We start from the raw sequence: 24,303 nt of genomic DNA on the forward strand, positions 1-24,303 counted from the left end.
ATGAAGAAATGGGGGAGCTCAGAATCACAGGAATCTCAGGACCTGCCTCAAGAGGACTCCTGCCCAGACCCCCTAGATGGAGACCCTAACTCCAGGCCAGCTCCAACCAAGCCCCACAGCTTCCCCACAGCCAAGAGCCGCAGCCGGCTCTTTGGCAAGGGTGACTCGGAGGACACATCCCTCATGGACTGCTCTTACGAGGAAGGCCAGCTGGCATCCTGCCCAGCCATCACCATCAGCCCTGTAGTCATCATCCAGAGGCCTGGGGATGGCCCCACCTGTGTCAGGTAAGCTGCATGCGAAGCCCCGCCTCCCTTTCCACCAGGAGCCTAACTGGCCCAGGTGGCTGAGGTCCCAGCCATGGAGACTCCACATGGTACTTGAGTTTATGGGCAGAAGTTCGTAGAGCTGGGGAGCCGAGGGAGCCTCCAGAGGTTGCCTGGTCCAGCGTCTGTACTCACAGAAGCTACAGGACATGTAGCCACACATGCTGGCATGTATGCTGATCCTAGCTGTTGGCTGATCTCTGGGTCTAGTCTTTGAAGGCACACCAGCCTCAATCATGTAGACTTCAAGTTGGAAAGCTCAAGGGCAAGACACTTTTAAACAAAGTACAAAACCGCTCCACTGAGCGTTCAGAAACCTCCCACCACCTCCAAGGCCGGACAGGGGCACCCCCAGACTGGCTGACTCCCGGGGCCCTGTGAGGATGCTCTTTCACTTAGCTGAACCCCTGTCCCCAGCTGCCTCCAGGCTTCCGCATCCTCCAAGAGGGCAGAGAAGTGAGTGGCCTGGGTGTTACAGGCAGTAGTGGCTGCAAAGATTTTCTAGCTGATGCCTACAGACAGAATGGGAGTACATGTGCCCCACTGTTCCCTGTTACAACCTGGACCAGCTCTGAAGGTCTCAAGGCCAAGGGGAGACCAGAATACGAGACAAAGGTGTTCTCTGGTCCACAGGCAGCTGTCCCAGGACTCCGCTGCCACCGAGAACCTCAAGCTCTACGATCGCAGGAAGATCTTTGAAGCAGTTGCTCAGAATAACTGTGAGGAGCTGGAGAGCCTGTTGCTCTTCCTGCAGAAGAGCAAGAAGCATCTTATGGACAGCGAGTTCAAAGGTGGCCCCGAGGCCGTCGGGTTCCCGGGAGGCGCCTCCCTGCAGCGCCTGCTCTGACCCCCGCTTTGTCTTGCAGACCCGGAGACAGGGAAGACCTGTCTGCTGAAAGCCATGCTCAACCTGCACAATGGGCAGAACGACACCATCCCCCTGCTCCTGGAGATCGCCCGGCAGACGGACAGCCTGAAGGAGCTCGTCAACGCCAGCTACACGGACAGCTACTACAAGGGTGGGGTGGCTGGGGCCAGCATGGCTCTGCCCACATGATCTCCTGGAGCAAGGGGGCACCCTCACACCCCGACAAGTCTCTGAGCCCCTTACTCCCTTTCCCAACCACTGAATCAGGATCTCCTGGTCCTGGGCGTTCCCTGCCTCTCCTACCTCTGGCTTGCTGCTGCTTGCTCTTTGGCAATTTTGAGTCCTTCAGCTCCCAGTCTGGTTTTCCCTGTTCCTACTCCTGCTCAGGGACACCTTGGGCATCTTTAGGGGATCCTGGCTTCCTCTGTTGGGGGAGTCATCCCACACATTCTGTCCAGGCCCTCCCTCAGCACCTGGCCAGTCACCCCCTCAGGACTACCAGCCCCAAGCCAAGAGCATGCATCCTCCACAGGCCAGACGGCGCTGCACATAGCCATTGAGAGGCGGAACATGGCACTGGTGACCCTCCTGGTGGAGAACGGGGCCGATGTCCAGGCTGCGGCCAACGGGGACTTCTTTAAGAAAACCAAAGGGCGGCCTGGCTTCTATTTTGGTAGGGAGACCATGTGGTAGACACTTAGCATCTTGGAAGTTTGGGGTGGAGACAGAGGGATTCGGAGCCCGGGTGGTGCAAGGGCCAAGCCAGTCTCTTTCCAGGGAGGCCCACCGTGTGCCTGTGGTTGGCTGCAGGTGAGCTGCCCCTCTCCCTGGCTGCATGCACCAACCAGCTGGGCATCGTGAAGTTCCTACTGCAGAACTCCTGGCAGCCAGCCGACATCAGCGCCAGAGACTCAGTGGGCAACACGGTTCTGCACGCGCTGGTGGAGGTGGCCGACAACACGACTGACAACACCAAGTTTGTGACGAGCATGTACAATGAGATTCTGATCCTGGGGGCCAAGATTCACCCTACGCTGAAGCTGGAGGAACTCACCAACAAAAAGTGGCTGACGCCGCTGGCTCTGGCTGCCAAGAGTGGGAAGATCGGGGTAGGGATGGGGGCGGGGTCATGCCTGAGCAGAGGATGCTGTGGGAGGGGGTCTGCCTGCCTTCCTGAACTTCTGGCACCAGAAGAAGCTGCCACATCAGCCTGTAGGGGGTTAGAAGGGTGGGGGCGTTAAAGTAAACCAGAGGAATTGTGAGGTGCTGAGCAGAAGCCAGCAGCACATGTATGGCCAGTTCTTTTCTCTTTCCTATACTATTTTTTTTTAAAATTTTTTATTTTGTATTGGAGTATAGTCAATTAGGGCTTCCCAGGTGGTGCTAGCAGTAAAGAACCTATCTGCCAATGCAGGAAACAAGAGACATGTGTTCGATCCCTGAGTTGGGAAGATCCCTTGGAGGAGGGCATGGCAGCCCACTTCAGTATTCCTGCCTGGAGAATCCCATGGACAGAGGAACCTGGCAAACCATAGTCCATGGGATTGAGAAGAGCTGGACATGACAGAAGCAACTCAGCACACAAGCATGCATAGCCAATTAATAAACAGGGATAGTTTCAGCTGAACAGTGAAGAGACTCAGCTGTGCATATGCATGTGTGCATTATCCCCCAAACTCCCCTCCCGACCAGGCTGCCCACATGTGGCCTTTTCTGATTTTCAATTCTGAGCATCACCAACAGCCATGGGGTGAGGGTGGGTTGAGCCGAGAGTGAAATGGAAAGAGACACTGTTGGTGTTTTTTCATGGAAGATAGGACTTCTAGGTGATAGGGAATCCTAATGGGGAAGGACAGGCTTCCCAGTCTGTGATGACGCCAGGCCATGGAAGGCTAAAGGCGGGGCTGGGCAGCTGGGAATTGGGGGTGGGGTGGGAGTTTCCCAGTACCAGGGGATTCTGGGAGCTGGTCCCTGCCCACACTGAATCTCTTAGGATGAGAAGCCTGGCTTTATAACTTCGGTTGTATTTCTTGAATTTTCTTTATTTCCTTTGGGCTTGAGGTTTTCTAGAGGGGACCACTGCAGTCCTTCACCGAGAACTGGGGGGCCAGGTGAGATCAGGTGATAGGTCTGAGGCCTTGGGCAGCTTGATCTAGAAGGCAGTTAAGAGATTGCTGAATGTGGGTGGGGACCCTCCTGGGGCTTGGGCAGGGTCTTCAATGGACTTGGAAGCAGAATTATTCTTGGAACAGAGCTAGTGGCCCGGTGGGGATGCAGCCTGTGCAGGGCCTCAGGCTGGCCTCTAACAGGTTCTTGTGTCCCTGGGGCAGGTCTTGGCTTATATTCTCCAGAGGGAGATCCAGGAGCCTGAGTGCAGGCACCTGTCCAGGAAGTTCACCGAGTGGGCTTACGGGCCCGTGCACTCCTCACTCTACGACCTGTCCTGCATCGACACCTGTGAGAAGAACTCGGTGCTGGAGGTGATCGCCTACAGTAGCAGCGAGACCCCTGTGAGTGGACCGGGGCCGGAACCCAGCTTCCGGTCTCACTGCAGGGAGGGTTTCCAGTCTCACTGCAACCCCAGCCCCCTCTCCAGCCCCTGGTCTGACTCTGCCTGTCCTCCCATCACCTGCTACCTGGGGCTTGTACCCTGCCACCTCACCTCCCAATTTATTCCCACTGAATGTCTTCCTGTATCATACACTCAATACATGATAATATTACAATAAAACTTTAACATTTCAAAAGTACATAGACAAGAATCTTCCATTTATACCACACGAAAACATGTAGCTTCATTTTGTTTATATAAATGGGATCATACTATATATAGTATAGAACAACCATTTTTTTTCAGTTAGTAGCATGTCTTATAGACAATTTTATATCAGCACATATAGGTGTACCTTATTTTTTTAAAAATGACTGCAAATATGGGGCTTCCCAGATGGCTCAGTGGTAAAGAATCTGCCTGCCAATGCAGGAGATGTGGGTTCGATCCCTGGGTTGGGAAGATCTCTTGGAGAAGGCAATGGCAACCGACTCCAGTATTCTTGTCTGGGAAATCCATAGACTGGGGAGCCTGGTGGGCTACAGTCCATGGGGTCACAAAAAAGTTGGGTACAGCTTAGCAACTAAAGAGGAGCAGCAGCACTTTAAGTATAGGGATGGGGGGGGGGGCGGTAAATATCCATAGGAGGACTTTTGAGTTATTTCCAGCTTTTTCCTACTACATGCTGCAGGTTGTTTGGCATGGGCTTGAGAATTTTTCTATGAAGGACACCTGTAATTGGAATTGCTAAACCAGAATATATGTCCTCCAAAAAGATTGCATGAATGCACTTGCCTACCATCAGGAGGTACACATCTACCCAAATCCTTGCCAACCTGGGTATTACCTTTCTTTTTTTTTTTCAAAACTAGTTTAAGTCCATGGAGCCCAAACAGCTATTTCATTGATGTCTTATAATTCTTGTTTTCTTGATTGCTGTGAAGTTGAGAATTTTTTCATATGTTTTCAACCATTTGTATTTCTTTGGTAGAATAGGAACATTCATTATCCTTTGCCATCTCTTCTACTGGACTATTTGCCTCATCCTTTTAGTATGTAGATGTTCTTGTGATAAAATGAATTGGTCCTTTCTCTGCTGCACATGTTTCAGATGTTTTATTTTCTCCTAGTCTCCTAGTCTCTTACAAAATTCATCTGCATCATCTGGGTCCATCTTAGAGTGACTAGTCCAATTACACCTCTTCTTTACTGCTTCACTGCACAACAGGGGTTACACAACTAGAGGGTGGACCATTCAAGGAGCCTGCTGGTCCAGACCTGTTGACCCTCTGCTGCTGCTCAGGCCAAGAGTGTGGTCATTCAGAGAATGGATGTGAAGAGTCCCTGGGGCTGAAGGGGGCCTGCAAGGCGGATCTTACTGGGAGGAGTGGGCCTTACCTCTCTTTGCTTTCCGTAGAATCGCCATGACATGCTCTTGGTGGAGCCGCTGAACCGCCTCCTGCAGGACAAGTGGGACAGATTTGTCAAGCGCATCTTCTATTTCAACTTCTTCGTCTACTGCTTATATATGATCATCTTTACCACGGTCGCCTACTACAGACCTACGGGAGGCCGGGTGCGCCTGAGGCTCGGCCCTCAAGGGGGAAGAGGGGAGGGGATGGGTATTCCTAGAAGGCCCCGAGACCCTGGTCCCAGGCGGAGCCCAGGAGACATGGAAGGGTTGCCTGGAGATCTTCTGTTCCCAAGCTCAGTCTTCCTTCTCCTGGTTGTCCTGCACCTGCCTCGTGTTCTCAGCCCCTTCTTCGGCCCCCTGGTTCTGAGAGGCTGAACCTGTGGTCGCTGAGGTCCTGACTGTAGAGGGGGTGAACTAGGCTGGAAAGAATGCAGGAATTAGGGGGCTGGAAGCAGCTCTCCACTCGGCTGGGTGTCTTCAGGGTCGTGGGTGGTGCAAGCCCTGAGCACATTGCCAACTCTCTCTCCTGCCCGCTTTTCTTCATTCATTCACACATGATTCATTCCCTGGACAAAGACTTTGAGCACTTCTTCTAAGCCAGGCCCCGGACCATGCATCAGATCAACCTAAGATCAGACTTTTCCTGCTATCAGAAGCCATAGGCTACCTCAGGTTTCTTAACTGAGTCCTTCATTCAATATCCCAGCACTTAACTTGCTGCCTTTATTTCCAGGGTGCCTTGCTTATAAATTTGGTTGAAAAATTCAACTTCCTAGTTAGGTGGAATCTGATTTCTATACATCTATTAAGGCCATCTAATGAGTTTACTTTATTTACTTATATTTTTGGCCTCGATGAATGTATATGAGATCTTAGTTCCCCAATCAGGGATTGGACCTTCATTCTCTATAGTGGAAGCACAGGGTCTTAATCACTGGGCTGCCAGGGTTGACTTTAAGAGGAAAGAGAAATGTGCTAATGAAACGAGCTAGTGAACTAGTGCTTATGAAATATGGATGGTAGGCTCAAAGGAAACCCACTCTAGAAAACTTGACTGAAAGACAAGGACAACACACACATGCATATTGTGTGACCGTACTCCTTTCAGCATCTGAGGGAAACCTCGACAGTCCTGGGTGAGCAGGGCTTCACCACAGGCTGTGGGAACAGCAGGAACACATGGCAGCGTGTCTATAAGGGGGCTTCCAGCTATGCCAGCACTGTCCTCCTCGACAGGCAGAGCTCTAGACTAGGGCATCATCCCAGAGACAGCACAGGACATCAAGGATGCCCCTCTCACCACCTGGAGGCTTTCCTCTTACCACTTGGGAATCAGGTCCCGTCTCCTTGCAGGTGTCCCCATAGCAATGCATTGTCTTTGTTTGGGTCTCTCCTGATGCAGACTAAGCCTCTCGGGAAGGGGCTGGGTCTTAATCACAAGGCTCTGCACCTGGTAAATGTTGGTTGAATGAATGAGTGAGTGAGTGAGTGGAATCATTAATCTCTATGTCCTTTGCAGCCTCCCTTTAAGCTGAAACACACTGTAGCGGACTACTTCCGAGTCACTGGAGAGATTATTTCTGTGGCAGGTGGTATCTACTTTTTTTTCCGAGGGGTAAGTATTCCTTCCCATACTGTGAGTTTCCATTATCACCTAAACAAAAAACCAAGAGACTCATTCAGTGCTCACCACTGTTTTAAAAACCTTTTTATACTGTATTGGGGGTGTATCTGATTAACAATGTGAGAGTTTCAGGTGAATAGGGAAGAGATTCAGCCATGCATATACATGTATCCATTCTCCCTCCGAACTCCCCTCCCATCCAGGCTGCTGCATAACATTGAGCAGAGTTCCTTGTGCTATACAGTAGGTCGCTATTGTTTATCCATTTTAAATATAGCAGTGGCTCCCCCACTTTTTAATTCATCAACCACGTAATGGCCCTGCTTGAGAAACTTAGAGATGCATAGGTTAAGATAAGGACCCTTGGGCATTCTCGGCTGGGAAGGGGGTACTGTCAGTCACACTTGAAGACAGGCAGTCAGGGCTGTCCACTGAGTGTAATATTTAATTACAGAGGTAGAGTGCAAGTCTCTTAAGAGACAGGACCGTGACTGGTAGCTGTTTAGTTAATTTAAACAGTCCATTAAAGCTCAGAATAATGAAATATGTATATACTGGAACCATTTTATTATTTATTTTTTAAAGACCCCCCTTTTTTTTGACCATGCCATGTGGCTTGCGGGATCTTAGTTCCCTGACCGGGGATCAAACCTGTGCCTCCTGCAGTGGAAGCCGAAAGTCCTAACCACTGGACCACCAGGGAAGTCCCTGGAATCATTTTAACTAAAATCCCCAAACATGCATATTCCTGGACCATTCTTCGAATACATGTGGGGCCACTGTTTCATGTACAAAGGATTCTGAATGCAGAATTTGAGATTATTTTGATTTTTTTCCCCTTAATCTTTTTTATCTAAGCCACACCCTGTTTTTTAGTAACTCACCTTTAAGGAGTCTTTCCGAATCATTGGACTCCGCCTTCACAGAAACGACCGTCTTTATTTTCACGTTCATGGTTTATATTATTGTAAAATACGAAACTGCAGTAGCAAGTGCAGTGGGCAAAAAAGCATTCTTGGCAAACAGGATTAACCACTGGGAGGGCATGGAGCGTGTGAGTGTCCTGGAGAGGAGCATTCACCATGGGCATGAGGCAAAATGTTTTTGGAGAGTGAAGAGCACTGGTTTATCCGCTGAGTTCAGTGGAGGCTGGTTAAAGAACTTTTGCTTTAATTCAAACTTAGTTAGAAAAAGCACAAATTAGAAAGGGGGGGAAAAATCGCCCAATCCCATCTTTCAAGCTTGGCTATTGACTTTGTTTTGGCGGTTTTCCTTCCCATCTTTATTTCTAGATACAGTTGTAATTTCACTCTATTTAATAAAATTCTCCTGACGGAGTCATACAACATTACCTCATTAGCCTGACCCAGGCTGTTCCACTGTCTTCATTATCTTTGCTCTGCTGCACCTCCATGGTACATCAAGGTGCTGTTTAGAAAACATTCTAGTTGCTAAGTGTTTAACCTTTCCTGAGATCTTATTCTCTGTTTATCTGCAGATTCAGTATTTCCTGCAAAGGCGGCCGTCACTGAAGACCTTGTTTGTGGACAGCTATAGTGAGATGCTTTTGTAAGTGACACTCTTATGCCTCTGTAGCAGACAGCATCTTTTGGCCATGAGACCTGGGATGACAGCAGTCAGCTCATTCTCACTCATTCTCTCACATACACTGGGCCTGGAACCTAGTAGGGCTTCACAAACATGTTGAATGAATGATGGAAGGCACCCAGTAAACCTTTGCTGGGTGAGTGAAAGCAGAGAGTCCACTCTGTGTCAAGTATGTTCCAGGTACTAGGGAATGACCAACCTGTTCCCCAGCCTCCTGTGGTCTATAGTCAGAGTTAGATGTACCCTTGTTCATTTTTTCCATCTTTTTATCCATCTATCTGGGAAGGGATCATTGAGCAGACCCTGTCTGAGATTACCCAGTTGTCCTCTAAGCCTGTCCAGGCCTCTGATAGGCAGCCCACACCTGACTGAGGAGCAGAAAGGACACCTTCCCTGGCTCTGCTCCGGAGTTTGAGGATGTGATCTGCAGACTCTGCCTGTGGTTTTTTGGGAGCGCACAGCCTGTTCTCATGGGCCTAGGCCTCCCAGATTCTCTGGGGTCCGTGAGGCTATTGTTCCCAGGAACTGGATAGGGAGGTAGTTGGAGCTAAAGCCCTGTTTTTCAGCCTGTTTTCTTTGTTGCTTTTAGATTCTTTTTCTTTTTTTCTGAATTGCTCCTCCCATGAAATCGCTTACCACAGATATACTGTATATCTGTTTATGTACTGTATTTATTTATTTTAAAAATTTATTTATTTACTTTTGGTTGCACTGGGTCCTGCTGCGTTCAGGCCTTCTCTAGTTGCAGCGAGCAGGGGCTACTCTCTAGCTGTGGTTTCCCATTACAGTGGTTTCTCTTGTGGCAGAGCACAGGCTCTAGGCGTGTGGGCTTCAGTAGTTGCAGCACACGCGCTTCGTTGCCCCGTGGCATCTGGGATCTAGTTCCCTGACCAGTGATCGAACCCCTGAGCCTGCATGGGCGGGTGGATTCTTAACTATTGGACCACCAGGGAAGTATTGTCTTTATATCTGTGGATTGTGTGTAAAGAGAATAAGATTTTGCACATCCACCCCTCCTCCTATCTCCCCACTGGCACCCGGAACTGATTTTTGCCTCTTTGGGACAATATTAGTCTCACTGAGACTCATGGGCTAAAGGAGGTAGGATGGCCATCCCCTCTCCCACCTCCCCCTGTGGCCTTTGAGGGGAGGTCCTGGCATCTTGGGCCTTCCCAGGTGGCGCTAGTGGTAAAGAACCCACCTGCCAATGCAGGAGATGTAAGAGACGTGTGTTTGATTGCTGGGTCGGGAAGATTCCCCTGGAGGAGGACATAGCAACCCACTCCAGTATTCTTGCCTGGAGAACCCCCATGGACAGAGGAGCCTGGTGGGCTACAGAGCTGAACGTGTTCTCAAAGAGCTGAACACGACTAAAGGGACCTAACATGCGTGCACGCCAGGCATCTGGGCTCTTCTCCGTGAGGGCGCCTGTGGACAGGGCCTGCTGTCCCTCCTCCTCAGCTTCATGCAGTCGCTGTTCATGCTGGCGACCGTGGTGCTGTACTTCTGCCGCTGCAAGGAGTACGTGGCCTCCATGGTGTTCTCCCTGGCCATGGGCTGGACCAACATGCTCTACTACACCCGCGGCTTCCAGCAGATGGGCATCTACGCCGTCATGATCGAGAAGGTGGGTGCCGGTGCCCCAGGGCTCCTCCGCAGAGCCTGACTACCTCCCGGGGGTGTGGGACCCGGCCCCACAAACTCCATCCATCCTCTCTGCGTTGTCTGGGAAGGTCCTGTTTTAAGACCCACTTTCCCAGAGAATTCCCCAACAATCAGGCAATCTGGCCTTGACCCAGGGTTGGGGGATCCCTTGAAACTTGACCCCCACCCCCCACCTGCCAGGCTTCCTCTCCCACCAGAAAAAGGCCAATGTGGGGCACTGTGGTGAGTCGCTCATGACTCCTAAGCTGAAAACCACCGAACCAAACCTAGCTGTTTGTCATCTGATACCACTTGGGCTCAAGAAAGACCCCCCAGGCTGACACAGCCCTAACACTTGCCTTGGCCCCTCCTGGGCCTGGAGGAGGGTCTGACAAGGCCCCTCTCTCCTGCAGATGATCCTCAGAGACCTGTGTCGCTTCATGTTTGTTTACGTCGTGTTCCTGTTCGGGTTTTCCACAGGTAACGGGTGTGGTCAGGGCTGGTGGGAGGCCAGGGCTCCTGCTGACCTCGGCTTCCTGAGGACTCTGCAGGGTTGCGTGGGGAGAGGCCCGCTGGGGTGTGTGTCTGCAGGTGACAGAGCAGATGGACAAGGAGCACACTGAAGTAATAGTAGCAGGAGAACCTGGAAATTGATTCATAAAAGATTTTAGGTCACTTTAGAGGGGTAAAGTGCTGCTTGCCTGTGGTATATTTGCATCTTGACTCAAAAAAATTTTTTTAATTGATTTATTTTAATTGGAGGAGAATTACTTTATAGTATTGTGATGGTTTTTTGCCACATATCAGTATGAATTGGCCATAGACTTAACATGTGTCCCCGCCCTCCTGAACCTCCCTCCCCACCCTAGTCACAAGATGTCTGTACTCTTCGCCCAGATTCCTCTAGTTGTTTTACCACATTTAAAAATCACTTTCTCTTCCCACTACACACACGTACACACACCACACACACGTACATAGTGTAAGCTTAGTCGCTCAGTTGCATCCGACTCTGCGACCCCATGAACTGTAGCCCCCAGGCTCCTCGGTTCATGGAGATTCTTCAGGCAAGGATACTCGAGTGGGTTGCCATGCCCTCTTCCAGGTAATCTTCTCAACCCAGGGATCAAACCCAGGTGTCCTGCATTGCAGGCAGATTCTTTACCGTCTAAGCCACAAGGAAAGACCAAGAATAATGAACTGGGTATCCTATCCCTTCTCCAGGGGATCTTTCCAACCTAGGAATCAAACTGGGGTCTCCTGCATTGCAGGCAGATTCATATTACACTGTACTTATAAAAAAAAACAGAATTGCAGATATGATCAGTCCTTTACCACTAAATATTTCAGCGTGTATTTCCTGAAAACAAGAACATTCTCATGCATAAACACAGCGTAATGATCAAAATCAGGAAATTAACATCAATACTGGACTATTAGCTAATCTTCCAGCCTTCTTCAGATTTCACTAATTGTCCTAATAATGTCTTTTATAGAAAGGAAAATTCCAGATAACACATTACATTCACTTGTCAAGCCTCTTTAGTCCCCTTCACTCTGGAGCAGTTTCCTCAATCTTTCCTTCTCTTTTGTGACCTTCACATTTTTCTTGAGTAAACAGCAGTTTTTTTAGTGTCTCTTGGTTCGGGTCTGGCTGAGGTTCCTTTGGCTTCCCTGGTGGCTCAGAGGTTAAAGCATCTGCCTGCAATGCAGGAGACCTGGGTTCAATCCCTGGGTCAGGAAGATTCCCTGGAGAAGGACATGGCAACCCACTCCAGTATTCTTGCCTGGAGAATCCCATGGACAGAGGATGCCCATGATGTTCCTTCACAGTCAGATTCAGGTGTGCAGTTTTGGTCAAAATATCAAGGAAGGAATGTGTGTTTTCCTTGCATCAGGTGTCCCATGATGTCTGTCTGTCCCTTTCTAGCAATGCTAACTTTGTGGTTTTTTAAATTAATTCCTTTATTTGGGGCTGTGCTGGGTCTTCATTGCTACACACGGGCTCTCTGTAGTTGCAACGAGCAGATTATGACAAATTGATAGTTCTGAAGAAGGGAGTACCTTTTTTTTCCCCTTTAAATTCACACAAAGACGCCACATGGCCAAGCCAGAGTTCCTGCTGTGGACCCTCTTGGGGCAGTGGGTGGGCGGGTTGGGGACCCTGAGTCTTAGGCTTCCATCTGGCCACATGTTCCCCGTGCCCTCCAGCGGTGGTGACACTGATTGAGGATGGAAAGAATGACTCTGTGCCGGCTGAGTCGTCACCACACAGGTGGCGAGGGCCTGGCTGCCGGTCAGCCCACAGCTCCTACAACAGCCTGTACTCCACGTGTCTGGAGCTGTTCAAGTTCACCATCGGCATGGGGGACCTGGAGTTCACCGAGAACTATGACTTCAAGGCTGTCTTTATCATCCTGTTGCTGGCCTACGTGATTCTCACGTACATCCTCCTGCTCAACATGCTGATCGCCCTCATGGGCGAGACGGTCAACAAGATCGCTCAAGAGAGCAAGAACATCTGGAAGCTGCAGGTGGGTTGCAGCACCAGGGGGTCAGCTGCTCTGGCTGCTGCTCAACACAGCGGTGCACAGGGGATGCTTTGGGGAGGAGGCAGACAGCCCAGCCAGACCGGGGGCTCAGGCAGCAGCCTCCCCCTCAGTTGTCTCCCCTCTGGCTCCCCCCACAGGGGTGCTTGCCCAGGGTCTCCAGTGGGTGTTCGTAGACTCCGTGTCTACGGAGCTGGGCAGTCCCTGGGAGGAGGAGACAGAGGGTTCAGCCCCATGGGGTGCCTGTCGCAGAGGATCTCGGTGTTGATTGGGAACCAGAAGCCAGACTCTGGGAGCAGCTAAGATGGGATGGGCCCTGAGAGCTGTATTTTTTTTTTTTTTTTTTGACTGCGCCGGGTCTTAGTTGCTGCATACAGCATGCAGGCTGTTAGTTGTGGCATGTGGGATCTAGTTCCCTGGCCAGGGATTGAACCTGGACCACCTGCATTGAGAGCCACTGGACCACTAAGGAAGTCCCCTGACAACTGCATTTTTGAGCTGCCTAGTCCACCTCTGCCTTCCCAACTAATAATAAAAGCATCATTCTTACTAAGTAGCACTGACTCTACACCAGGTACTGTTCTAAGTGTCTTACTTACATGCTGTCTTTAATCCTATAACACTGCTATCAAGAGGGCACTCTCACTATCCCCAATTTTGGATGAAGGCACTGGTTTCCCGGGTGGTGCAGTGGTAAAGAATCCACCTGCCAGTGCAGGAGATGGAGGAGATGTGGGTTCGATCCCTGGGTCGGGAAGATCTCCTGGAGTAGGAAATGGCAACCCACTCCAGCATTCTTGCCTGGAGAATCCCATGGTCAGAGGAGCCTGGCGGGCTACATGGGGGATCCCATGGGGGTTGCAAAAAGGGTCAGACATGACTTAGTGACTAAACAACAATAACAACAACAGAGGCACAGAGAAGTTAGCTATCTGTCTCCAAGGCAACCAGTAAGTATTGGTTACTGGAGTATTGGTCCAGCCAGGATTTAGCCCCGGGAAGTCTCACCCTTGAGGCTCTGCTCATAAGTGCTACATTACGTTGCCCTTTGTTGAGCTCCTCGGGGAAGGGTCTGGGGTTGGCTGCGTCTGTGCAGGTCTGAGCGCCATCCACAGAGTGTGCACCTGATGGGCTGTGAAGACCAAGCCTGGTGCAGAGGGTACTGGACGTCCATCCTGGAGGCACACGGACCCGAGAGACCCTGAAGACGCTGATCTTGGCACAGGCAGCCGGGGTGGCCCCTGGATGAGCCCTCCGCCCTCTGCCTTTCGGGTCTTCCTGCAGAGAGCCATCACCATCCTAGACACGGAGAAGAGCTTCCTCAAGTGTATGCGGAAGGCCTTTCGCTCAGGCAAGCTGCTGCAGGTGGGGTACACACCTGATGGCAAGGATGACTACAGGTGGTGTTTCAGGTAATTTCCGAGGCAGGGATCAAAGCTTGTGGGATTCGGGGGCTCAGCTGCGGATATGGGGACCCAGCCAGAGCTAGCTGTGAGGACAGAGATCTGCCTCAGGACTCACTTGTGGGCATGGGGACCCACCCAGAACCAGCCGTAGATACAGGGGGCCATTCTGGGGCTTAGCATGAACCTGGGGGAACAGAGGCCTTCCTTAGGGTCTCTTGGGACCAGTCATGGTCCTCTGTACCCACAGCCAACCCCAGGGCAGCTATAGGTACAGGGGCTGCCCTGGGGTTGGCTGTGGGTACAGGGGACCCATCATAGATCCCAGACTGTGGGACCCAGACGTGAAATACTGGAAAACGAGGTGTCCAGAAGGGGTCACCTAGCCATCAGAGTCAGAACAAGGAATCCAATCTTTAAAGTCCCTGGGCCCTAAGGTGTAATCAGAGGACACATCTTCAGAGGTGGTGTCCAAAAGGCAGGTCCCCTCCTCCCCGGAATTCCCTGGGAGTTCAAGTGGTTGGGACTCTGTGTTCTCGCTGCCGTGGGCCCGGATTCGATCCCTAGTCAGGAAACTAAGATCCCGTAAGCTGCTTGGTGTGGCCGGCTTCCCAGGTGGCGCTAGTGGTGAAGAACCTGCCTGCCAAGACAGGAAACACCAGAGACATGGGTTTGGCCTCTGGGTTGGGAGGATCCTCTAGAGGAGGGTTTGGCAACAGCTCCAGTATTCTTGCCTGGAGAATCCCATGGACGGAGGAGCCTGGTGAGCTACCGTCCGCTGACTTGAGAAGAGTCAGACATTGACTTAGCACGTACGCCCTTGGCAAAAGCAAACACAAAAGGCAGGCCCCTCCGGGCCCTCCTCTTACCAGCTGTGTCTCCCCGCCCTGGTCTGTGGGGGCGCTGGGACCGCGGGGCTGTGGACCGCCAGCTCCCTGCTTCCCCATCTCCTACCCCTGCAGGGTGGACGAGGTGAACTGGACCACCTGGAACACCAACGTGGGCATCATCAACGAAGACCCGGGCAACTGCGAGGGCATCAAACGCACCCTGAGCTTCTCCCTGCGGTCAAGCCGAGGTGAGGCGCGAGAGGAAGGGGGGCAGGTGAAGCCTGGGGGCCCCCACCCCCTGGAGCAGCCTCGGGGGTCAGCCACCCGCACACTCGGTCACAGGCGCTCACGCATGCCTGCACAGCCCACAGCTCCACGGCCCCGTACCTGCTGGCTCTGCCAGGGTCCCTGGTCATCACTGGCCCAGGGGAGGCTGTCAGCCCACATCCAGCCTCCTGTGGGCTGCCCTGTCTCCTCCCTCCCGATTCTCACTCCCAGCGTCTGCACTCAGCAACGCGAGGCTTACGGACATACAGGGACCCTCACCTGGCTCAGAAGCAGGTAGGCAGGCAGAGGAGGGAAGAGCTGGGAGCAGAGGAGCCCTGTGGAAAACCACCACCAGAAACCAGTCCTTTAACCTGTTATCGGTAAACATTTTAAGAGTAGACATGAAACGAAAGGTCCAAGGGAAGACACTCACCTAAAAGTGAGGCAAACCTGGTCTCTTATATTGGACACGTTTTGAGTTATAATTATAACCCTGCACTAATTCTTTTAGCTTTTTAAAAAAGATTGTGATAAAATATATATAACATGAAATTTGCCATTTAACCATTTTTTTTCAAAGCGTACATTTTGGTGGTATTGATTATATCCACGATGTTGGGTAAGCATCACCCTTATCTATTTCCTAAACGTTTTCAAGATTCCAAACAGACATTCTGTACCATTCAACAATTAATCCCATTTCCCCCTCCTCCCAGTTCCTAGTAACCTCTAACCTACTTTCTGTCTCTAGGAATTTTCCTATTCTGAGTACTTCATATGAGAGGAGTTACACAATGCTTGTCCTTTTGTGTCTGACTCAATAGTGCTCCATTGTATGTGTATACTGTATTTTATTTATCCATTCATCTGTTCACTGACATTAGAATTGTTTCCATTTTTTTGACTGGTGTGAATAATGCCGTGAACGCTAGTGTACAAGATTCTTCTTGATTCTCTGCTTTCCAGTCTTTGGGATGGTAGTGGAATTGCAGGATATATGTTAATTTTATGTTTAACTTTTTTGAGGAACTGCCAAACTGTTTTCCAAAGTGGTTGAATCATTTTATCTTCCCACCAGCAATGTACCAGGGTTCCACATCCTCACCTACAACTTGTTATCTCCTGTTTTTGTTTTGATTATAGCCATCCTAACATGTATGAAGTAGTTTCTCACTGATTTGCATTTCCATCACGACTAATGATTTTGAACATCTTTTCATGTGCTTCAGTTCAGTTCAGTCACTTATTTGCGACTGACATTTATAGATATTCCTTGGAGGAATGCCTATTCAAGCTCTATGCCCACTAAAAAAATTTTTTTTTAATTGTTGAGTTATAGGAGTTCTTTGTATCTGCCAAATGTAATTATTTATCAGATATATAATTTGCCAATATCTTTTCTATGCTGTGAATTGCCTTTGATGTACAAAAACTTTTATTTTGATGAAGCCCAATGTACCTATATTTAAAAATTAATTAACTGGAGAGTAATTGCTTTACAACATTGTGTTAGTTTCTGCCATACAACAGTGAGGATCAGCTATCAGTATACACCCAATTGATCTATTATTTTCTTTGCTTACTTGTTTTTTTGGTGTTACATCCAAGAAATCACTGTCAAATCCAGTCCGATGTCAGAAAGATTGTTCCCCCTGGCTTGTTTTTTTCTTTTAAAGTGTTTTCTAATTTTAGCTCCCTACCATTTTTTCTATATCTTTTCTTTTTTAAAAATCAATTTTTAAATTTTAATTGGAGGATAATTGCTTTCCAGTGTGGTGTTGGTTTGTGCCGTACACCACCACCAATCAGCCGTAAGTATACATATATTCTCTCCCTCTTGCGCCTCCTTCCTACCCACTTCCTACCATTTTTAAGTTGCCTTTTTCTTGAGTCAGCATGTTCTTGGTTTCTGAAAACCTTGGGCTGTTTCCCAGAGTTCTGACTATGTTGGTTCTAAAGTTTCTGCCTTTAAAAAAATGTTTTTGTGGCAGCACACATGTTTGGAGCTGTCTACTTTGCCATTTTGCTGATGTCGCTAATTTTGTTTTTATTGTTGCTAATTCTTAAATGAACAAAGAATGAATCAAATGTTGATAGTTTTTTTTTTTCTTTTTTTGGTTCATTGGGGGAAAGGCATGATTTTTCAGGCAAACTTGCCTGATAACATGATACTGCAGGTTTTAGATTTGCAATTGCTTCATAGTGAAGCTCATTTTTTTTCTATTTTACAAACCTAAAAAAAATGTCCTTTATTAAGATGCAATTTGCATTCAATAAAATGCACACATTTTATGCATACACTTTGAGAAGTTTTGACAATTCCCTGGAGGAAGAAATGGCAACCCACTCCAGTATTCTTGCCTGGGAAATCCCATGGACAGAGGAGCCTGGTGGGCTACAGTCCATGGGGTCGCAAAGAATTGGACAGGACGTAGCAATTCACCACCACCACACACTCAGGCAACCACTACCTCACTCAAGACACAGACTGTTTCCATCACCCCAGAAAGGCCTTCACGCCCCTTAGCGGTCAATTCCACCCTCCTCACCCCAGGTAACTATTTAATTTCAATCACTATAGATTAGTTTTATGTCAGCTTTCGTTTACCTGAAAATGTTAATTCCCTCTTCATGTTTGAAGGGTATTTTCCCAGATAGAGAATTCTAGGTTAATAGGTTTTTGTTGCTTTTTAATTGTATATCTTAATTTAATTTTTTAAAAATTATTTTTTGTCTGTGCCACAGGGCGTATGGGATCTTAGTTCCTCAACCAGGGATTGAACCCATACCCCCTGCAGTGGAAGCCCAGAGTCTTAACAACTGCACCTCCAGGGAAGTCCCCTTTGGTTGTTGGTTTTAATTTCAGTACTTAAACTATGATTTTTCCGCTGTCTTCTGGCCTCTGTTGTTTCTGATGAAAAATCACCCGTAATTTGCACTGCGTCTCTACTGCGTCTCCCTTCACTCCCTCAACTGCTTTCAAAGTATTCTCTTCATCTTTGGTTTTCAGCAGTTTGACTAAAATGCGCTTAGGTGTGCTTTTCTTCGGTTTTATCTTGCTTGTGATTTGTTGAGATTCTCGGATCTGTACATCAATATGTTTCATCAAATTTGGGAGACTATATACACTTTGCTTTATTTTCCCTATGTTCTTGTTTTACAGGCACGTTGGACCATTTGATATTGTCCTGTGGGCTTCTGAGGCTTTGTTCATTCTCCCTCAAGTTTGATAATTTCTACTAATCTGTCTCCAAGTTCATTGACCCTTTCCTTAGTCATTTCCAAACTGCTATGAAGCCTATCAAGTGAATGGACTATTTGGTTCTGGAATTTCTATTTGATTCTTTTAAAAAATAGTTTCCATTTCTCTCCTGGGTTTCCTTAGCTGTTCCTGCATTAAGATTACGTTTTCCTGGAACTTGACTCCATTCTTCCAATGCAAGAAACACAGGCTTGATCTCTGCTTAGGAACTAGGATCCCAAATGTTGCATGATGTGACCAGGAAAAAAAAAAGAAAGATTGCTTTCATTGGTTCTTTGAATGTATTTATAATAGCTGCTTTTGATTCTTCACCTACTAAATCTGCTAAATCCAACATTTGGGCCATCTTGGGGTTAGTTTCTATTGACTGGTGTTTTCTTGACTGTGAGTCACATTTCCCTGTTTCTTGTATGTCTACTAACTTTTAATTGTGTACTGGGCATTGTAATAATATGTTGTAGAGACTTTTGATTGAATTTTCATTCTAGCTGGCAGTTCAGTTACTGATGAATCACTTTGAACTTGTGTGTGTTTAGCTTTAACATTTAATTATGGTAAATCTGTGGAAATGTCAAGGTGTTTACCAATCCCATCAAACTTGTGGAACTCAACCTCCAGACTCTTTCCACTGTGGATCTTGTCAGCGCTTGACTTTAGGTTTTTTTAAGGTGGGTCTCTCTCTCTCTCTCTCTCTCTCTTTTTTTTTTGTTCTTAGCTGAGCTTCTGGGCAGGTAGGATCTTAGTTCCCTTACCAGGGGTCAAACCCATGCCCCCTGCATTGGAAGTATGGAATCTTAACCACTAGACCTCCAGGGAAGTTAGGGTGGGTCATGAGTAGACCTTATTCTAGTGTGTATAGAATAGGTAGGGCATTTCTGGTATTTTAGCTTGATCCTCGGAGTAGAAAAAGGGTGTAAGGAGGCCCCTCCCCTGGCTGGGCTGGATCTCCAATATCCTTCAGTACTGCTCAGATTCTGATGTTTCTGTCCCACATTCAACCCCACAACAGTCACTCTCTGATAAGATTGTGCAAGTATACTAACTCTGAGCCAAGGACTTGAGGGGAACCCCATCCCAAAGGCTTCTGGACCTCTACCCCACACTCCCTTCTTCCTCTCCGCCTGCACCCTGTCCCAGGGATTCTAGCTGCTTTAGCTGCTCAAAACTCTGCTCTCTTCTTCCTTAGCTCAGAGGCACTTCTACACTCTGCTGAGACTCCAGCTCATGGCACTGTAGTCTGAGAACTTGTCCCTAAACAGCACTTTAGGGCGATCACGGGGTTCGCCCTGTGAATTTCACTTCTCTCAGCAATTGCAGCTTCTCAGTCTGTGGTCTTATGCCTGAAGACATTTGCTGCATGTATTTTGTCCGTTTTACAGTTGTTTACAGCAGGATGGCTGGCCATCAGAGCTAGATGTGGAAATCTATTTTATTAAGAGGCTTTCTTTTGGAAAACTACTCAAGGGCTTCATGGGTTTTCCCAAGGGCCTCCTTCAGCCCTCTATACTTCCCCCTGCCCCCCGCCCCCGAGTTTCATTAGAAGCATTACCTGTATCATGTCAGAATACTTACTGATGCTCTCTTTTTCAATTGTTAACTGGTCCAGCTTCACCACAGAGCCATTCAGAGATGGTTTTGCATATGATATGAGCAGTTTTCTGACATTGCTCTTACTGATTTCATGAAACCACGCACCTTTGACAAGAGTTGCTGTTTTGCTTTGCAGTTATGTTTGCATGACATTGTTGACTGCTTACAGCATTGCTCATTCACTGTGCTATTAATAAAGCCATTGACCCAGTGGCAGGGATACACACACAACTCATGTTACTTGGGGTGCGGCTTGGAGATGGTTAGAGGTTCCCTGGTTTCACACATATGATTAATTAGGGAGCATTTCCCGAAGATTTTGCTTTCCTAAACAACTTTGTAACAGTGGAAACTCCCGTAATGAATAGTGAGATCATTTAATAACGAGGAACTCTCCCCACCCACTTAGCTCATGTGATTGGGAAGGGGTGGGGGAATGCATCAGAGAAAGGGCAGAGGAGATAGTGGTCAGTGGCTGAGCCAGGGAGAGCATGTGAGGGGGTCTCGGCATTAGGACTCAGGGAAGCAGGCGCTGGGAGCCCCATGCCTTCTTTGAGGGCCCAGGAACTGGAGCTGGGCCAAATAGTCTCTGAGATTGAGTATCCCCAACCAGCCAGCCAGCCAGACAGGAAGGAGCACCTGGCCTGTCTCCCCATGGAACCTCCCTGCTTCTATGCCTTCCTAGCCATCTACTTGGTATCAGACGGGGCTTACGGAGCAGGCCAGGGTCAGCCTGTGGGCCTGGGGGAAACCCAGGACCTGGAGAATTCAGCGGGGCCCAGCTTCCCATATTCCTGATGCCTTTGAGACGTGGCCAGGAGAAGACACCAGCGGAGGGGAATGAACTGCGGCCTGAGGGCAGAAGGTGTGATTTAGGCTGGTTTTCTAGAGACATCAGGCCCGAGAGGGCCAGCCAGAGGGCTTGGCTGACCGGGGCTCTGGCAAGTGGGAGGAGAGCTTGTATAGCTGTCGCTCTCGGCTGTCACTTCTCTGAGGGTCACCCTGAGGGGGGCGGGGGGGCAGGGGGCGGCTGGAGATCCCAATGAGGGTGACAGTGGGGTCCTCCTCAGGGCCTTCCTGGGATTTCAGGCCACACATGAGAGCCCACGTCAAGGCCCAGTGTCATTACGGTTCCCTTGGCATTGTTCCCAATCCTCTGTGCGCTGGTGGGGTCTGGACCCCAGATCCTGACTCTCTGGCTGGTGTCCATCCCCCTGCAGCTGATCTGGTGTGGAGCTGCTCCCGGGGCAGCCCCAGTGCCTCTCTCCCTCCCACGTGGGCAGGGAGGAAACAGAGGCTGAGAGTAGCAAGCCCCGGACTCTCCTGGCGCCACAAGTAAGTCAGGGTGGAGTGGAGGAGGGGAATTTAGGAGCTGCCAGAGAAGATGAGGCTCCTGGAGCAGCTGAGGGAAGAGGAAACACATCCCTGTGTCCTGGAAGCACTGAGGTGCCTACATCCCACTTTATCTAGAGGGTGGTAATGCCAAACAACTCTTTGGTCACTTGGCTGCCTCCAAGGCAGTATTAGGCTTCCCTGGTGGCTCAGCGGTAAAGAATCCGCCTGCAGTGCAGGAGACGCAGGTTCCATCCCTGGGTCAGGAAGACCCCCTGGAGAAGGAAATGGCAATCCACTCCAGTATTTTTGCCTGGCAAATCCTGTGGACAGAGGAGCCTCGCGGGCTACAGTCCATGAGGTCGTTAAGAGTCAGGTACAACCAAAGCGACTAAACAACAACAAAGGCAGTAATAGTGTTTCATCATCATTCAGTTGCAGGGAGGAACTGGAAGAACTTTGCCCTGGTTCCCCTCTTAAGAGAAGCAAGCACTCGAGAAAGGCACCCTGCCCAGCCTGAAGAAGTTCACCTGAGGCACTTCGCAGGGTCCCTCAAGCCCGAAGATGCTGAGATCATCAAAGATTCTGCTGCCTTAGGGGAGAGGTGAGGGGCTGCACAGGGTGCTCTCCACCCTGTGGGCCTTGGGTACCCCACTGCCGCTGGTGATGGGCATGTAGGGGCCTCTAGGGATGTCTCAGCAGCCTGCCCTCCAGCGTCGCCTCCCAGCCTTTACTGGACTGCACGGGACAAGCTGCAGCAGGTGTTGCTGGATGCCCAGGAAGAGTCATCCAGTCTTCGCTGTCCCCAACTGCATCTCTGAAGACAAAAGGATCTCGCTTTCTGGTGTTAACTGACTTTATCAGACACCAATGAGAAGTCTCCACACGCACGTATGCAATGCCCCTTTGATTTTCTATTCCCGGGAGGGAAAGGCAGCGAAGCCCAGGGAAACACCTTCGAGAACAAAATGCTTCCTTTGAGATAAAATGCTGAAGCGCCTGTCTATATCATGCTTAGTATCTCCTCTGTCCAGAGTGGTCTGGGATGGTGATGGTCGCTCATTTGGAGAAGGTGGGGGAACCTGACCCCCTTCCCAGCTCTGCCAGAATCAGGTGTTTCTGGAGTGACTCCCTCCTTCTATGTGATGCATCATAGTTCCAAAAATATGAGCTCTACTGCTGTTCAAAAAGAAGTATGGGACCATGTCCCAAAACCATGTGGCAAGAATTTTTTTTTTACTAATCTTCCATCGATAGTGGCCATAGTCCCTGCTTGCCTGCAGTGGTACCTGTTTCCATCTCCACTCAACTTGCCATCCATCAGATAAATACATTAATAAACATATATGTCATATCAAGTGTGAACTTCGTGTCAGTCATTGGGCCAGTGTAGCTCTTTGGTTCCATGTGGTCTGTGTGTGCATGTGTGTGTACCCATGTGTGTGCATGTGCAACCCTGTATGTCTAGGAGCCTCTGGTCACGCTTTAGTTGTTACCTCTGGGTGAGGGCACTCTTCCTGCCATAGTTAGCAAACTGTGGGCCATGGGCCAAATTGGGCCTTCCACCTGTTTCAGTAAACTTTAAAAAAATTTTTTTGGCCAATTTTGGCCAAAATTTTTTTGGTCCCCCTGCAGCACGTGGGACCCTAGTTCCCTGACCAGGGATCAAACCCATATTCCTTGCTTTGAAAACATGGCGTCTTAACCACTGGAGCACCGGAGAAGTTCTTAAACAAACTTTTATTAGCAAGCAATGCAGCCATTCATTTATATACCATCTCTGGCCATTGTGCCAACATGCAGAGCTGAGCAGTTGCAAGAGACTGAATAGCCTGAAAATAGCTGCAAAGCTGGGCCTTTCTGGAAAATTTTGAGGACCCTTGTATTATGGACTAGAACTTAAGAAGGAATGATCTAGAAAAGCACTCTTGTCCCAGACACCAATGGGTTCTGTTATGTCTGTGGAGTGTGAAATGAGCTGCCCAGTCATGAACTTGTTGTGTGTTGGTCCACAAGATGAAGGATGACATTAACTGAGCCCAGGCTTCGGTCCTTTTGTGAGAGGTCTACCCCGAGGGAACACTGGGTCACCCTCCTCCAAATTCTGCAGCAGCACGTGCACCTCCACACACAAGCCCAATAGAGGAGCCTGGATCTGGTTGATGAAGGGGCTGGGCGTGAAGTGAACCTTGGCCAGACCATGGCAAATGAGCTCAGTGGAGGAATACTGCTGACTAGAACTTGTAGAGTATTTATAGAAAGTGCTCCATGTTCATTATCCTTTAAGCCTCCTAACAGCCCATGAAGATTTATTATTACCTCCATTTTATAGATGAGAAAACTGAGGCTGGGACTGTTAGTAAGATTACATAGCCAGTAAACAGCAATGCCTGGGTCTGACCCCAGGCAAATCAGATTCCAAAGCTCAAACTTGACTGTGATGCTAGGCTGAGTGGCAGAGAACCAGCTGGGGCATGCCAGCCTATCCCTGGGTAGGAAGGGAGACGTGCGGGCTTCTGCTTTCTGGTTCAGTTTGGGAATCCTTGCTTTACTTGTAGGCCTTACTCAGAAAACATGTAGATGTCAGATGTTTTTAAATTTCTGCAAATTGGATCAACTTTCGAACTTAGTTCTAGAGTGATCTTGTGGGTGCTCTTTTGTAAAAATGAATGATTACAACCTTTTGTGTGAACCTGCATTGTTTAAAGGACACACCTGCAGCCAGACTGATCTTTTTGCATCTGTTGCTGTCTCTTGATCTCTCTCTCTATTCCCATGTCCCCTGCTCTCCATCACTCGGAGGTAGCATGAGTCACCACCCAGAATCCCCCACGGGCAGGCTGCTCAGCTCTGCTAGCCCAGGGACAGTTGTAGCCGCCAGGACACAGACAGACCCTATACTGACCTTCAGGTGGGTCCACTCAGGCCTGAGGCTGCTGATGGGTCTCCTTGGCTCCTGATCCCCCTCTCCCTCCTCACTGCACCAAGTGGGGTATTTCCCAGAACAGGCCAAGAGGTCTGTCTCTCCCTGGCTG

At 49.2% G+C, this 24,303-nt stretch overlaps 1 protein-coding gene across 1 annotated transcript; it reads left to right on the forward strand.

Moving 5' to 3' along the window:
* Positions 1–21,876, forward strand: TRPV1 (transient receptor potential cation channel subfamily V member 1). The gene is made up of 15 exons (XM_065909994.1): positions 1–287; positions 960–1,117; positions 1,193–1,345; positions 1,727–1,867; positions 2,005–2,303; positions 3,525–3,704; positions 5,163–5,321; positions 6,679–6,774; positions 8,282–8,352; positions 9,853–10,018; positions 10,449–10,515; positions 12,247–12,569; positions 13,869–13,996; positions 14,950–15,065; positions 21,704–21,876. Exons 1-15 carry the CDS (start codon positions 1–3, stop codon positions 21,874–21,876), a joined length of 2,517 nt encoding a protein of 838 aa, XP_065766066.1.
* Positions 21,877–24,303: the final 2,427 nt, after the last annotated feature.

Source organism: Muntiacus reevesi, chromosome 18 (assembly GCF_963930625.1).
Source record: "Muntiacus reevesi chromosome 18, mMunRee1.1, whole genome shotgun sequence".
Lineage (NCBI taxonomy): Eukaryota > Metazoa > Chordata > Mammalia > Artiodactyla > Cervidae > Muntiacus > Muntiacus reevesi.

Bases quoted from the DNA above. Each gene is read 5' to 3' on its own strand.
- TRPV1 (XM_065909994.1), top strand. From the start codon at position 1: ATGAAGAAATGGGGGAGCTCAGAATCACAGGAATCTCAGGACCTGCCT. The intron at 10,516-12,246 runs GTAACGGGTGTG...CGTGCCCTCCAG, and splicing joins CCTGTTCGGGTTTTCCACAG to CGGTGGTGACACTGATTGAG. The intron at 15,066-21,703 runs GTGAGGCGCGAG...ATCATCATTCAG, and splicing joins CTCCCTGCGGTCAAGCCGAG to TTGCAGGGAGGAACTGGAAG.